Source organism: Amblyomma mixtum, chromosome 6, assembly GCF_055824585.1.
Source record: "Amblyomma mixtum isolate Tamu chromosome 6, ASM5582458v1, whole genome shotgun sequence".
Classification (NCBI taxonomy): domain Eukaryota; kingdom Metazoa; phylum Arthropoda; class Arachnida; order Ixodida; family Ixodidae; genus Amblyomma; species Amblyomma mixtum.
The window spans coordinates 45,263,274-45,279,756 of NC_143017.1; the positions used below are offsets into that span (position 1 = coordinate 45,263,274).

The following is a 16,483-nucleotide window of genomic DNA, read 5'->3' on the forward strand; positions in this document are numbered from 1 at the left end:
TGTGGATGTGATGCGCTTCCATTATTTCGCGCGTGAGCTTATCTTTATGGCGGAACAGAACTTCGGTTTTCTTGTACTCAGGTGCGCACTTGCACTTTTTGCAGCGGAACTTTGTGCGCGGAAGCCCGCCATCTTGTTCCGATTTCCTTTCTTGCTCCCTTTCATGTTGGCATTTGCACTTTTCACAATGAGCGGCAACGTGGCTAAGAGGGTCACTTTTCCTTGTGTTCTCATGCTCCATGACCCTTTTGTTTAAGCATCTGCCGGTCTGCTCGACGTAAACAGCACCGCAAGGGAAGGGAATTTGGTACACCACGTTTTCTGCACATGGTACAGAGGGTGAAACATGGCGTACCAGGCAGCCTTCCTTCTTTTCTTCCTTTGCCTGTGCAACCTGCTTGCACATGGAGCTCAGTTTGCGGGGAGTAGAAAACACAACATCGACATCATACCTGCCGGCAACCTTCTTGAGACCGTGAGACAAGCAGTGCGTGTAAGGAACCACCTCTGGTCTTTTCACCTTCTTGCCTTCAATGGGTCGGCCATTTTTTACAAATTTTATCAGCTTTTCGGAAGCAAGAAAGGAAATCGGAACAAGATGGCGGGCTTCCGCGCACAAAGTTCCGCTGCAAAAAGTGCAAGTGCGCACCTGAGTACAAGAAAACCGAAGTTCTGTTCCGCCATAAAGATAAGCTCACGCGCGAAATAATGGAAGCGCATCACATCCACAGGCAAGGTGACGAATACATCAGCAGTCCTTCCGTAACACTTAGCAACAAGGAATTAGCATACATCACTTCACATGTGACATAGGTTTTTATTTTCACGGCCCTTTTACACTATCATCTTACTTCTTTGTGTTATGTTTTCGTATATATACCCTTCCGTCTTCCAATAAACCCAGTTGATAGTGAGCGCTTGTCTTGTCATTGTCCCGCCTTTTTTGCGCTGTTCACCAGTATGAATGCATACCAACTCGCCCAGATCTCAGCTCTACTAAATGAGATCATAGTCTGGCAGGGCATGTAATGCGAAGGTAGGATAACCGCTGGTCTTTAAGGGTAACGGAGTGGATTCCAAGCAGGCGTAGCCGGAGGCGACAGAAACAGGCATGCATTTCGGCTAATACGGCTCGGGTTGCCAAAAACGTCTAATAAAAATCCCTAAACGTTGCCACCCGTCGGTGCGAGTCAAAATATTTCCGGGCTCTGCTTGCACGCCGGCTCCAGATAAGAGCGTCTCGCGTATCTGGCTGGGCAGATCCAGTTCGCACCCGATCTGTAAGTTCTAGTTGAGAGCATCGAAGCGACCAGTCGAAGACTGCACTCCCCAACCACGCCGCGACGGAAAGAATGGACGGCTGTAAGAAGCAAAAGGGCCACACTGAATATCATCCTCCTCGTACCGGGCTATGCACCGCGGTCCTCCAACATGCATCGCGCTGGGTGACTAGAACAGCGTGCGAGCGCTGTTCTATAAATATTCCTGAATTTCGGCACGACAAAGCAGGTGAGACGTCGGTGCCGAAATAAGATGGGCACGAGCAAAACGGAAACTTCTAGTCCTTCGCACATGCTATTCCATCAGAATGAAGCGTCCGCAAGCACAACTCGTGGAATCCGATGAGCGTTTTGCTTTAGCGGAATACGAATTGCCGTTAAGACGATGGGGCCGTGTATCTCGTGTCTCCAAGTTTGTGCAACAAAAAGCAGCCTCGTGGTAGTGTACAGGCAGCGGATACTCTCAAGGAGAGAGGTCACTACAAACGCCGCTCGAGTGATGCCGTCGGTTTCGCGATCAATGTAGAGAGGCTCGTATACAGCGTGAGCTCTGGTTTAAAGCTCATGGGTATTCCGGGGGAATTGGAAGCGATCATTTTGGAGTTCAGCAGATGCCCCTTTTTCTTTGAAAGTGAAAGATTCCTCCTCTAGCCTTGGTACATCTCCCGATTTGGCCTAACAAGAATCTCCTTGGAGTTTGTGAAAGGTTGCTGCCCTTTCTGCGCTAGCACCGAAAGAACAGCTGCCGGTCGGCGAGCCTTTTAATTCGCAGTTTCCAGGTTCGAGAATAAAAAGCTTCTTCCGGTTACTACGAAATCGTCACATATAGTTCGCCGTCCGTAAGACAAATCGGTGCAGAGTTTTAGCACAGCGTCACCGCACAGCACCGACCACAGAGGTAACACTAGCTCTACACAGTAGCGATAAGTATAACTCTATTAGAGATTTGGTGCGCGGCGTTAATCCTCCGAACTACAAGTCTATCTCAGGCGCTCAGCCAAGGTTATCCCCCCTCTCTGAACTTTGATGCATGACGCCCGTGTCGGTCGGCGGTGCAGCGCACCCGGTATTGTCGCATTCAAACCAACTACGAAACACCAAGCGCTCTTGAAGAGAGAGAGAGAAAGGAATTTTAATGAGGGAAAGGTGGGGAGGTCGGCCGGTGGTAACATGGCGCTCTTGAAAGGACGCTCCCCAACCATTGACCTCCTCCTGTTAGCCCGCTATAGATATATTAAATGTCGTCAGGACGCCACGATCAAGCACCTCTCACTGCCGTGGCAGGTGTCAGGCGCTTGACCGCGATGTCGTCACAAGAATTCGATGCCATTGGTTGGAGGGCATCCTCTTGAACATAGGTTCCACTTCGTTCTTGGATTGCATTCAACCATATGAGCGGTTGAGCTGGCCATGAATCCTCTTTACATATGTACCTGTTCTCCCTCCACTGTCTATTCAAGCCACATGCGTTACAAACCAAATAATAGAGAAAGAAACCAGCAATGACTGAAACGGAAGCATGCATGCTTCTTTTGTTTCCGACGAATAAGCGTGTATGGGAGTAAAAATAGAGCAAGCTGTCCTTTAGCGCACTCTAGTTTAGGGGCACGGTATGGTGCCAAAGTTCCGAAGTAGACTTCGATCCCTAAAAATACGGAATGCTAACTCTTAGCAACGAAGGCATATTACCACTGAAAGGCCTAGTAACTTCATGCTTTTAAAAGTGGCCCCATAGGTCTTGACGTTAGCAGTTAGAGGACATTGAAATCTTGCTTAACATATCCATAACTGCTAGAATTTCGCATGTTTACAAGAGGGAAGTTCTTGGTTTATGGTTTATTAGGGTTTAACGCCCCAAAGCAACTCAGGCTATGAGGGACGCCGTAGTGAAGGGCTCCGGAAATTTCGACCACCTGGGGTTCTTTAACGTGCACTGACAACGCACAGCACACGGGCCTCTAGAATTTCTCCTCCAAAGAAATTCATCCGCCGCGGCCGGGATCGAACCCGCGTCATTCGGGTCAGTTTCGTGTTTAGAGTGTAGAGGAATGTTAAAGTAACGCTCCGCTGTGCCTCCCTTGTTCTCAATGACTGTTGGCGCCTTTCGTACGTGCATCCTGATAAGACCTTCATCGCTCTGTCCCTAAATGCTCGAAAGCGACGCTCGAAAACAACGGAACGTCGTGTGACGTGTGCGCTTACTGTTCATGACGAGTCGTCGCAGGTGCTTGAGGTTGGACTGGAGCACGAGCGCCTCTTGGTCGGTGACCACTTTGATGCGGTTCTCGAAGAGGTCCAGCTCACGCAGGTAAGGCAGCTTGCTCACGGCGCCCGGAACTTGGGTCAGGTGGTTGTGGCGAAGCCACAGGCGGCTCAGGTTGAGCTTGACGAAGGCGTTCTCACGCACCGACACCAGGTGCGCGTTGTTCACCGCCAGTTCCTCGAGCAGCGGCAGCGAATCGAACATGTCCGCCTCCAGCTGCGCACACAGGGGCAGAAAAACGCAGGTAATCGGTACAGAGGCACGAGGGGTTGATGGTAACAAGCGGCGCTGTGCGTAAAAAAAAAAAAAACCCGCAAACAGGAAGTACAGTCTTTGTCAAAAGTAACCAGGCTGCATGGTTAGCTTATCATTTGTGCAACAGAGCCCTTACGGCTTCCCTAAAGATCAATAAGTTATTTGAAGGTGAGAACAGGGGATCTTACCATACAGAGATTTAGAATTGAGGGCTGGCATAATAGTTTTAATATACGACTGAGAAGAAAAGCATGAAGCCTGGTTACATTTGACAAAGACTGTACATTAATAACGACACTATAGGATATTGACAACTGAACAGACAGGGCATAAATACACCAGAGAATATGAGCCCGGAAAATTTGAAGTAGCCAGCATTGATCAAAATGGCTTTGCTGCGCATGCCTCTGCGTGTGTCTTACTTTTACTTCACTCCGTTTTCGCGGAGCCCCACTGCACATACGCAGATCGCATTGGCGCCCTCAAGGCAACCAGGTGCGCGCACACCTGCCGCATTGGGACCAATCAGTGCGTGCCCACTGGCGCGGCGCGGAAATGGCTCACGATAGCGGATCGCGGTCCGCTATAAAGGAGCGTGCACACTTGCCCAAAAATCCGGTGAGCGAAGCGGATTCGCTCGCCGCAAAAACAAGGACCTGTCCTCACTTGTTCACGCGCGGGTGAGGCGGATCCGCCGCGCCGCTGCTGTTTCTCGCTTTTCTACACCGCGTCGCTGCTAGCGGCATACACAGATATAGTGAGAAAAGAGCCTAAATTTACGCTGTCTACGTACCATAAGCGTAAGCATGCTTACGTACGTTAAATGCAGGCGCATTCTCACTTATAGTTCAGCGTATGCTAGCACAGACGCAAAAATAAACTTAGCATATATAGTGGCGCCATCTGGTTATCAGGGCGAGAACCATTAATGTCAACAAACCGACTCTGCTGTAAAACCTAGAAGCGGCAGAATCGTCACTCTGAATAAAAAAAATAGCAAATTTATCACTTAAGGCCCGTTCACACTTGCCCAAAAATCCGGCGAGCGAAGCGGATTCGGCCGCAATAACAAAATCGCGTATTACCTCTGAGACAGATGAGGTCACCAATGTTTGTTAATGATGTTAGTAATCCACTTGTTGAAACTTACGTGAAGAAAGGCGTTAGCGCAGACGATGGTATTTCAGTGTGATAAGTTAACTTTGTTTTGATGACCACGACGATTACAGAAAGGAGGCCGAATACATATAAAGAAACTGAAGTGTGTATGATTATAGAATGTGTTTTCCTTTTACAACAGAGGGTGCGTGAAAAGAGGAGGAGGGGGGACTGTGGAGGGAGGGAAGGGGGGGGTGACTGGAAGGAGGGCTTTCATCGGCGGTGCAATGCGCAAGTGTAACACGGACCGAACGATTCTGCACTGCTTCCAGCGCTATGGTTGATGCGGCACCATGAGCGTGCCACGTTGAGCTGCCCGTTCGGCCAACCCCGTACCTGCTGTATGGTCTCGTTCTCCAGCTGCAGGCGGCGCAGGTTCTTCATGGGCCGAATGATGTCGCCCACGTAGATCTGGCCGATGCGCGTGTTGTCCAGCGTGAGTCGCTGCACGTGCTCGTTGATGAAGTGCGGGAACTCCTTCTTCAGCTCCTCCAGGTCGGAGTCCCGGATCTGCGACGACGCCAACGCACGGCCTTTTCAAAGCTGACGCCACCACAGACTGTGCGCAGTTTGGGCACCGATTTTAAGGCGAAAGCCTTTAAATGCCTCATACTGTCGTTAGCAGACGTGTCGGCAGCCGTGTTCGACAGACGCGTCGGCAGATTTGTCCGCCTTTCGGCGTCACTGCTTAAAAAGAAACTGCGCCGAGGGTGGGAATCGAACCAGGGCCTTTGGCATTCGAAGCGGAGACGCTACCACTCCGCCACGAAGGCTCAAGGATCCAGCATGAATAAAGGCGCCTCTAGTGAATGCTTGGGTTTCATAAATAAAATAAAAGGAATAAAGTGAAGGAAAGGAAAAATAAAAATAAGAAAATAAACAAAAATAAAAACAAAATAAAAATAAGGTATGAAAATAAAAATAACAATATAAATAAGAAAGGGAGCAAAAATAAAAAATATATAAAAATAAAAAGTTAATAAAAACGAACAGTTCGCCTGGAAACGCTTTCGCCTTGCATCACTTTAGAGAGTCAAAGTGCCCCCGAAATTTTTTCGTTCAGTCATCTGCAAGTGATCTGAAGGCATTGGAAATTTCCTACGTCTATAGGTAGACATTTAACACCAGCGCATGATAAAATCACGGGACAGCGGAAAAAGTCTCGCCTGAGATTAAAGCGATGAGGCACAGTTTCGGCGGTGAAGCAGGATTTGTTTGAAATCGGCCCAAAGCGTCAAGGACGAAAACACGGGGAGCGACTTTATGTGGTCCTATATCTTGTCGCTCTGTATTCGCGATAAGTGCAGACGTGCGCGCATTAGACCATGAGATTTCATCAGCTGCCATAGCATAGCACTTTAATTTATAAATTTGTTTACTTGTATGTGCGCCTATTTTTATTCGTTGCTATGTCAAAATTAACGGTCCCTTCGCATTGACGAGCATAAAAGCAAATGAAGATTGTCTGATGAGGTGGCGAACTATTCTTAACACTCAAAGCTTGTGAGTATTTGCGTGACTCACCATCGAAAGCACATGCGCCTTGTAAGAGCGTAATTCAGTAGGCAGTTAGTTCCCGCCTGCTTTCGCTGAGCCGACAGCGCGCTGACAATTTGCTTGCAGCTAGTGGCAGCTACAGAAATTGGTAACTGCGCCATTGCGGACGCCTGAAGCGTGCATGGCACACGATACGCCGGACGCAGATTTTAACGCGATAGCAGCAGCAAACTACCCATTGGACGAAAGACTAGATGTATGTGGGATGATAACACCCCACTGGTCGAGGGAGTCGTGACGTCACACTACATGCCCTCGCGCGGGTAATTCAAACGCCCCACAGTTATCACGTACTACAACAGTCGTGACGCCACTACACTGTTCTTCATTGATCTATGCGGTCATCACATCATTACACCACCATTACATAGTGCATCTGAAGAATAAAAGCAACTGCGCTTAAATTAAAGACGTTCGAACCGCAACTCGAACCATCACCTCTTGGGTCGTAAGTCCTACGCGCTGGCCCCCGACCAGTGAGGAACGTTCGTTAGACTGGATTAAAAGCAGGCGGTGTGGGTCTTCGGGCAAATAAAAAAAAGAAGAATAGAATGAAATTTAAATAAAACAAAAATGAAACGAAATAAACAATAGTCACCGAGTCAATGAACTAATAAGCAAAGAGGAGCCCCAGGCCGCTGAAAGAACCCATCAACAGTATGACGTCTTGAGGCGAAGCTTGTGTTTCCCCCCGATTTCTTTCTTTCTTTTTTTTTTTCAAAGTTTAGAGCCTTCCGCTGCTGACCTACAGGCGCTTCCACTCCCGCGCCAAAGCCCCGCCGCGGTGGCTCAGTGGTTACAGCACTCGGCTGCTGGCCCGAAGGACGCGGGTTCGAACCCGGCCGCGGCGGCCGAAATTCGATGGAGGCGAAATTCTAGAGGCTCGTGTACTGTGCGATGTCAGTGCACGTTAGAGAACCCCAGGTGGTCGAAATTTCCAGAGCCCTCCACTACGGCGTCCCTCAAAGCCTGAGTCGCTTTGGGACGTCAAACACCAATAAGCCTAAACCTAAACTCCCGCGCCTAAATGTTCTGTGTACAGAGTTACAACCTTTGTCGAAAGCAGTATGCAACCAAAGGGTTTCTTCTGTGCCAATTTGTGTGTCTCGTCGTGAATCGCCAGCGCTCCAAATTTCTCAAAGTCTAGGAGAACAATTGACCCCACAGAAAGTGTCGAACCAAGCCCCTTGGACTTCTTGGTTTTTACAAAACCTGTAGCTTGGACGCTGAGACTTTAATCATCATAGAGAAGCACGGCCCCTTCCGACTGTCGACCTCTGGAATGTGCCTGCAGCCCGCTTCTACGCAGGTTCGACGACAGGGCGGAAGCCAACAAGCGTCTCACGTCACGACAGGCGTCGTCCCGTTATGCGGCGCGCCTGAGCACTACGGAGTAGAGTCACTGGATGACTGCGGAACTTGGTGCGGCGCGTGGAATTGCGGTGTCCGCAATGAGAACGTGTTCGCTCCTGTAAACGGTGCCAATGAAATATCAGTGCGAAAGAACTCATACGATCGTTACAGCCGAGCAAAAATCTTGCTTGTGCATCGCTCGTTGCCATAGCAACTGTGATGCCAAGCGGCAAAAGTTTGGTCCCGGCAACCTCCGGAAAGGTTGTTCGCAGCTTTGAGATTTGCATCATCTCGTTGCTGTGATGTCGCTTGTGACGTAACCGTTTGCACGTCGCCGCACTTTCGCACGTCACGCATCGGTTTAAGCGGAGTTAAACGCCGGGCTAATTTTTTTCTTCACTTCTCTCGTGTTCTGATGTCGTCCAGTGATCGACTCGATCGGTCATACCTATTTGATGCATCTCGCTTTCCTTAGATTGCTCCAACTTTGTTTACTTACTGGCCAAGACTCAACAATGGCGCAATGTGTCGAACCAGACAGAAAGTTGGACATGTCCTATGCGCAACTCTCTATCATGCATATCTGGAATTTGATTCACCGAAGAATGGAAGGCCAGTGTGGACTTCCTAAACAAAATTTCTCTCGTATAAAGCGGCCAGCGTTCCACTTACGTCCATAGACTGTCTATACAAATTTTGTCAATAAAGTCCACACACTTTCTATAGACAAATCGTGTGGACTGATCTACAGACAATATGAGTCCTATAGACAGTCCACAGACAATCTATATATTTAAGGCCATACACTTTTAGTATACTTTTTTTTCTATACGAAGCCTATAAACTATTAGTACACAGAAGGACGAGGTGTTCCAGGAAGACTTCAAGTAATTCTCAAGAATAGGTTTTCTTGGGGGGGTGGAAGTATGGGTTATTCAGCATAGTATTACTAGGGTTGACGGACACCAGAAAACCGGTGAATCATTTTAAGTAGTATGCTGATTAAATAATTTTTAATAATTAACTTTTCAAATAGCAGAGTTAGGCGCCTATTTGCAATTAAAGATTTGGAACCGGTCCTTAGTAATAGCCGTATCAGCATTTAAAATTTCGAAAACGCGATTACCCTTGGCGCTTTGGCTGGACAAAATTTGGCGTTTTCGACTAGTTACGTGCACTGGATGACTTGCTTTGCCTGAATGCTTTCGAAAGAGCATGTATATTCGCACAATGAAGCCAAATTTTGTAGACCCACAGCGGTGAGGGTAATCGCGTTTTCGAAGTTGTAAAAGCTGATATGGCTATTACTAACGGCCGGCTACACATCTCTAAATGCAAATATGCGCCTACCTCTAGAAGATAAAATGTTAAGTAATAAAAATTATTTAACCAGTTTATCACTTAAAAGGAATCTTTGGTTTTATGGTGTCCTCCAAGAGGGTAATGCTATGCCACAAAAGGCTTATTTTTACCCCAAAAAGCCAATTTTTGAAAATTATTTAGTCTTCCCTGAAACATCTGATATCGGAGGACAATAGAGTCTATAAGAACTCGGTAGAAATTATACAGACCATTTTTCTAAGGATCCCGTCCTCCTTACCCGCCGCGGTGGCTCAGTGGTAAGGCGCTCGTCTACCGAGCCGAAGTACCCGGGTTCGAACCCGACCGCGGCGGCCGCGTTTCGATGGAGGCTAAACGCAAGAGGCGCCCGTGTGCTGTGCGATGTCAGTGCACGTTAAAGATCCCCAGGTGGTCGAAATTATTCCGGAGACCTCCACTACGGCACCTCTTTCTATCTTTCTTCTTTCATTCCCATGTTCCTCCCTTCCATCACGGCGTGGTTCAGGTGTCCGCCGAGATATGTGAGACAGATACTGCGCCATTTCCTTTCCTCAAAAACCAATTTACAATTTACCTTCTTAAATCCTCCCACAGCATAATTTGCCATCTAATAAATTAACAAATTAATGCGGCGCGTCGCAAGAACACGGAGGCGTACCTGCATCTCGTAGAGCGGGATTCCGGCGTCGGTCACTTTCTCCAGGTCTCCGAGCAGCGGGCTCACATGGATGTTGGCCCAGCGCAGCGTCAGCCTCTGGTTGGACTCGTCGCACTGGCACTCCTCGGAGAGCATGGTGAGCTCGTTGCACAGCGTCGCCCCGACGGGCTCCGGCAGACAGCAGCAGCAGCACACGGCCACCAGGAGCCACAGGCGGGCGGCCGCCGCCCACGAACGCCACTCGCCCCGCTGCCGCCACAGGAAACAACAGCTCAGCTGTACGGCCAAACTATACGGCCGGTGCATGGCATGACGAGCGAGACACTGGCGCGGAAAAGACAACCACTTCCGAAGGGGGTCACTGTATCGACCTTTCCAACAAGTGCTCCCTGAGCATCGAGTTCAGTAACATTCACAAAATGCAGCTGGCACAACCCTTATAAAAATGGTCTATAGACTGAAAATTCTTTACTTGGTGGATCGCCAACATCAGAACAGGGCGCACATGCGCGAGAGAACCACAAACGCTATCAAAACAACAAACATAAAATTGATTAAGCGACCGAAGATTGCATGTGGCAACCTATGTCCCATTCATGAAACTGTACTCTTTTGCCGTGAACCGTCAGGTTCACCGTTAGGTTCCCGGAAAAAGAGTACAGTTTCATGAATGGGACATAGGTTGCCACATGCAATCTTCGGTCGCTTAATCAATTTTATGTTTGTTGTTTTGATAGCGTTTGTGGTTCCCTCGCGCATGTGCGCCCTGTTCTGATGTTTGCGATCCACCAAATAAAGAATTGTCACTTGTGTTTCCAGCGTTGTCCTGTCTACTTCTCCTCCTTGTGAACGCGTCCTTTTCGCTGGTTTTCTACTTACCATGCACCAACTGGCCCAACAAGCTACGCTTCTTCAATGGTCTATAGACAGTCCATGGACTTCTTATTGACTCTCATCATCATCATCACCAGCCTGACTACACCCACTGCAGGGCAAAGGCCTCTCCCATGTCTCTCCAATTAACCCTGTCCTTTGTCAGTTGCCGCCACTGTATCCCCGCAAACTTCTTAATCTCATCCGCCCACCTAACTTTCTGCCGTCCCCTCCTACGACTCTATTGACTTCCTATAGATACTGTTTTTTGCCTATTCACAATCTATAGACTGTCTATAGACAAAAGTCTACTAAAAGTGTATGGCCATAAATCTATATAATGTCTATAGACTGTCTATGGCATTTGTATTGCCTGTAGACTGTTCTGTAGGATTCGTCTATATACAGCCTATAGACTCTATAGACACTCTATAGACCGCCTAGAACTTTTTTGTAAGGGAAAGGATTATTCACGGGAGAAGGAAGTAACGACAGGGAGATTACATGATTACATCTGGAGGTCAATTCCTGCTGCATGTGCAAACTTCCAGAGGATGAGTAGAGTGGGTCGGGCCAAAGACTCGTTGCTCGGTGTCGTTCCAGCACTAAATGCGGTGATAAGCCTTTTGAGGTACTTTGTGTGCGATCACTCACCCTCCGGCTCCTCACTGTCCACTGACTGCCTCTTCAGGCTGTGAGGGACGCCGTAGTGGAGGGTTACGGAAATTACGACCATCTGGAGTTCTTTAACGTGCACTGACGTCGCACAGTACACGGGCCTCCAGAATTTGGATGGAAGAAGCGTTCTCGGCTTAGGGTGCAGGCAGGAGTCGGGAACGACGGACGATAGTGGGCTAGGGTAATGGTTGAGGGGTTAGTGCGTGTCTATAGTCTGCGCCAAAGTGTTGCGTGTTTGTTAGCTAGAGAGGGGTGGGGCGCGGGGTAGAGCTGGCGTGAGGCTCTCAAAGCCTGCGTCAGCTCGCTGAAGCAGTGCATGCCTGGTTAAAACAATCGCACGTAGGAGACGCAGAAGCGATAACGCTCAGCAGTTGCTGCCTCCTGAGTAGGGAGGTTGTCCCCAACACCTATTCTACGCAGAGTGCAAGACACGGAAAAGCTTGTTTGTTAGTTTTTATTAAACGAACGGCGCCACGAAAATGAGCGACATCAATTAACACACGACGTCCGCCATTTGCCTGTGCATTACAACGAAACACCAATGAAACTGCCAGCATCGTCAGAGCTGCTGGTGAAATGTTTTAGAGGAATCCCCCAAGGTGGAGTAGATTTGTAATAAGGGAGTAATTACTCATTCACATCCACCCGAGCGCAGCCTTGCGGCTATAAAGGAAAGATATAGAGCTTTCCTGGTTCCGGGTTCGAACTCCGGACCAGGACGAATTTTTCTTTAACTACGAAGTTTCCGCGAAAGCTGTACAGCTTTCCTTTGTAGCCGTTAGGTTGCGCTCGGGCGGATGTCAATGAGTAATTACTCCCTAATTACAAATCTACTCCACCTTGGCGGATTCCCCTAAAACATTTGACCAACACTCTTCCCACTTCGAGTTATTGATCAATTCGCTATCGCCCTACCATAAGCTTGCCGTCCCGGTTAGCTCAATTGGTAGAGCGAATGCGCCGGTGAAGCGGTGGTTCCGGGTTCGAACCCCGGACCAGGACGAATTTTTCTTTAACTACGAAGTTTCCGCGAAAGCTGTACAGCTTTCCTTTGTAGCCGTTAGGCTGCGCTCGGGTGGATGTCAATGAGTAATTACTCCCTTATTACAAATCTACTCCACCTTGGCGGATTCCCCTAAAAATTTGACCAACACTCTTCCCACTTCGAGTTATTGATCAATTCGCTATCGCCCTACCATAAGCTTGCCGTCCCGGTTAGCTCAATTGGTAGAGCGACTGCTCCGGTGAAGCGGTGGTCCCGGGTTCTAACTCCGGACCAGGACGAATTTTTCTTTAACTACGAAGTTTCTGAGAAAGCTGTATAGATTTCCTTTGTAGCCGTAACGCTGCGCTCGGGTGGATGTCAATGAGTATTTACTCCCTTATTATCGTCAGAGCTGCACGTTGAGAGGCAGCAAAGCAAGGATACTCACACTGTCGAAAGAGAGCGCCAGCCTGTTTTCATTAGAATTTTCACCGGCTTTCAGGGCGCGCATGGCTCAGATATTTTTCAGAGACCGTTATAAAGAGCAGACCGTCGCACTAAACTTGTTTATTTGAAACGTCCAAGCTTGGACTGGGAACCTTTATATTCAGATGCACTTGTGTGTATGAGAAGGCGCAACGTCACAAAAATGTATTCTTTAGCCCTTGATTTTTAACCACAGCCGTAATTAGGGCTCTGTCGTCTCTGAATGTTTTTGATGCTCAAAACTTGAGCACAGTGGTTGCCCCCAGCGCAGGACAAGGGATCTAGTAATCATATTCAAACCAGTCCACTTTCGTTTACTGTGTTCGTGTTGGCTAACTGGACCAAACACTATAAAAAAGAGAACTTGACGGGACACAGATAGCCCTTCTTATAAAGTACGAAATGCTCCTGGGAAGAGATAAGGCTGACAAAGGAGGAAAAACAAAAATATAATGGACAAGATGCGGGTACCCCTTGTCCGAGGTGCTTTTCCGGTATTGCTTTGCTATCGCAGCATAGCAGCTTTGAATCACGGAGCTCACGTTGAAATCTCACTCAGAACATGCGCTGCCCCTGCAGCTGCCCGGTCACTCTGCGAAAATGGGAAGAAGCGTGCTCAGAAGCCTCAGGTTAAGAAGCGAGGTCGCGACAACAGGCGAGGGCCTTCACCGCGAAACTACTGCGTCGGCTTTTCAGGGATCTCGACTGCCAACTTATATTCAGAATACTGGCATTTAAGAGGCGATTAACGAGGGTCGACGCACTACGAGAGCCGATATTTGGTACAAGCCACAAGCTCAGTCACGCTTTAGTTCTCGAACTTTGCGCTTAGATTCAAAGCATATACGGGGACACTTCCTACACTTCCAGTCTGAACCGAAGACCGCCGCACACGCCCCCAATGTTTCTGTGAAATAGTTCCCGAACCGTACGCAAACATTGCATTATTCATGATGGGACATGCGTCTCCGCTGTAGAGTCTCGCTCTTTCTCGATAGCGCCATGCGACCACGACGTCTCATTCGCCGTCGCACCTTCTGCCCTCTACATGCCTCTCGCTTCTTTCATGTTGTAGCACGTAAAGTCGCGACACAAGACAAACAAGGACAAGGGACAACAGCGTGCCCTTCTGTGTATCCTGTGTCGCGAGCGTGTGCTTCTGTGTGTCTCCGCTGATCTGCAATCACCCGTTCCGGAAACACAGACTGACTGGCTTAAAGTTTCTCCTCTTCGCCACTCAGCCACGGCAGCCGCTCTGTCACCACGGTATCTGGCGAGCGGCCGCCTATTCTTCGTTTAGTGCGCTCTTGGGCGCATGCGCACACATCTACAGACGTCAACGAAGTGTAAAAACGAGCTCACGAGGAGTGTGTTTACAGTGTAGCATTCTTACAGTGGCATTAGACGCACTCGTCAACTGCCCATCATGGTTTCGCTTTTGCATTTCTTGCAACATGGCGGCCCCGATTTACTGTGCAACCCTGCGTGTACTCGGTGCTTATCTCCTTAGCACCACTGTTTGGCTTTACCAATTCCGCCTTCAGCCGGCCGCCACCATCCATCGTTTATCCGCTCGTATACGTGTCTCGGCTGGCCTAGGTCACCTCGGTGCACCGTAAATCATCATCACCACCAGGCTTACTACGCCCACTACTGAGCAAAGGTCTCCCTATGTCTCTCCAGTAAACCCTGTCCTCTGCGAGCTGCGACTACCGTATCCTTGCATACTTCTTAATCTCAACCGTCCACCTATCTTCCTGCCGTCCCCTGCTATTCTTGCCTTCTCTTAGAATCCACTCCGTTACCCTTAAGGACCGTCGGCTGTAAATATATTCTCGCCATTCATGTCGATGGAGTGCCTGTGAGAGCCCTGATCGATACAGGCGCGCACGTATCCGTCATGAGTTCAGCCCTACGACACCGCCTCCGAAAAGTACTGACCCCTGCACCCAAAGCCGTTCTCCGCGTTGCCGACGGCGGAACGCCTCATGTTGTTGGACTATGCACAGCCCGTGTGACCATATCCGGCCGCCATACATCCGTTCTGTTCTCTGTTCTGGACCAGTGCCCTCATGAAGTCATTCTTGGCCTCGACTTCCTGTCTGAGCATTCAGCCCTCATTGACTGCGCCACTAATGTTGTTCAGCTTGACCTTCCTCTTTCTGCTGAGTCGCCGTCCCCAGTTATACACCGTCTTTGTGCTGTCGACTTGGTCCGTCTACCGCTTCAAGCCGCAACTTACATTTCTTTCTCATCTGTTCCCCCTGTACCTGATGGTCACTACGTAGTCACTCCGGAACTTGACGTCGCCCTGACGCGCAGCATTGCGCTTCCACACATTGTATTTACCATGTCGGCCAACCGAGCGTACCTTCCGGTCCTGAACTTTGGTTCATCCATCCAACCGCTCCCGCAAGGCATCTCACTCGCCACGCTGTGCCCTGCTGCCGAATGTGTGATATCAGTGGTAGACAGCTGCTTACCTTCCACTCAGCAATGCCGGTTGCCTGCGGCCCCATCAACAGCGAACCCAACGGACGCCTACGCCGACATGATCGCTTCTGACCTACCGCCGATGCAAGCTCGCGATCTTAGGTGCCTCTTATCATCTTTCCGCGACATCTTCGACTTTGATAGCCGTGTTTTGGTTCGGACCTCTGTGGTGACGCATCACATAAACACCGGTGATTCCGCTCCTCTCCGCAGACGTCCGTACCGAGTGTCCAGCGCCGAACGCACCGTCATAAATCAAGAGGTGGACAAGATGCTCGCAAAAGACATCATCGAGCCCTCGTCAAGTCCTTGGGCTTCACCAGTCGTCCTGGTGAAAAAGAAGGATGGCAGCTGGCGCTTCTGCGTTGATTATCGGCACCTTAACCGCATCACAAAAAAAGACGTATATCCACTCCCAAGGATCGATGATGCCTTAGATTGCCTACACGGCGCCAAATATTTCTCTTCAATTGATCTTCGATCGGGGTACTGAAAAATTGCCGTTGATGAAAAGGACCGCGAGAAGACCGCCTTCGTGACGCCTGATGGCTTATACCAGTTTAAAGTCATGCCGTTCGGCCTCTGTAACGCCCCGGCTACCTTCGAACGAATGATGGACTCCCTTCTTCGTGGCTTTAAATGGTCCACCTGCCTCTGTTACCTAGACGATGTTGTCGTTTTCTCGCCTACTTTTGCCACGCACCTCGAGCGCCTCTCCAATATTCTGACAGTGTTTCGTAACGCCGGACTTCAGCTGAACTCATCGACATGCAAGTTCGGTCGTCGCCAACTCACTATTCTCGGACACCTCGTTGACGCTTCTGGTGTACGCCCAGATCCCATCAAAATTCAAGCTGTGAAGGACTTTCCTCTTCCAAGGTCGTCGAAAGATGTGCGCAGCTTTGTCGGCTTGTGCTCGTATTTTCGCCGTTTTATCAAAGATTTCGCCGGCATCGCTCGTCCCCTCACCGATCTTCTGAAGAACGACACCCCCTTTACCTGGGGCCCTGCTCAAGAGCACTCATTTTCCTCTCTCGTCCATTTGCTGACCACTCCGCCCATCTTAGCACATTTTGACCCGTCGTCTCCCACAGAGGTTCGCA

At 49.2% G+C, this 16,483-nt stretch overlaps 1 protein-coding gene across 1 annotated transcript in view; it reads right to left on the minus strand.

Annotated features, from left to right (window-relative positions):
* The window catches only part of LOC149338954 (uncharacterized), a 50,051-nt gene that overhangs the window by 3,790 nt on the left and 29,778 nt on the right, over nucleotides 1-16,483 (minus strand). Inside the window, exons 2-4 of the mRNA XM_089547831.1 lie at nucleotides 9,866-10,114; nucleotides 5,293-5,466; nucleotides 3,483-3,759 (exon numbers count right to left, since the gene is read on the minus strand). Coding sequence (XP_089403957.1) covers nucleotides 3,483-3,759; nucleotides 5,293-5,466; nucleotides 9,866-10,114 — 700 coding nt within the window. The remainder of the gene's footprint in view (nucleotides 1-3,482; nucleotides 3,760-5,292; nucleotides 5,467-9,865; nucleotides 10,115-16,483) is intronic.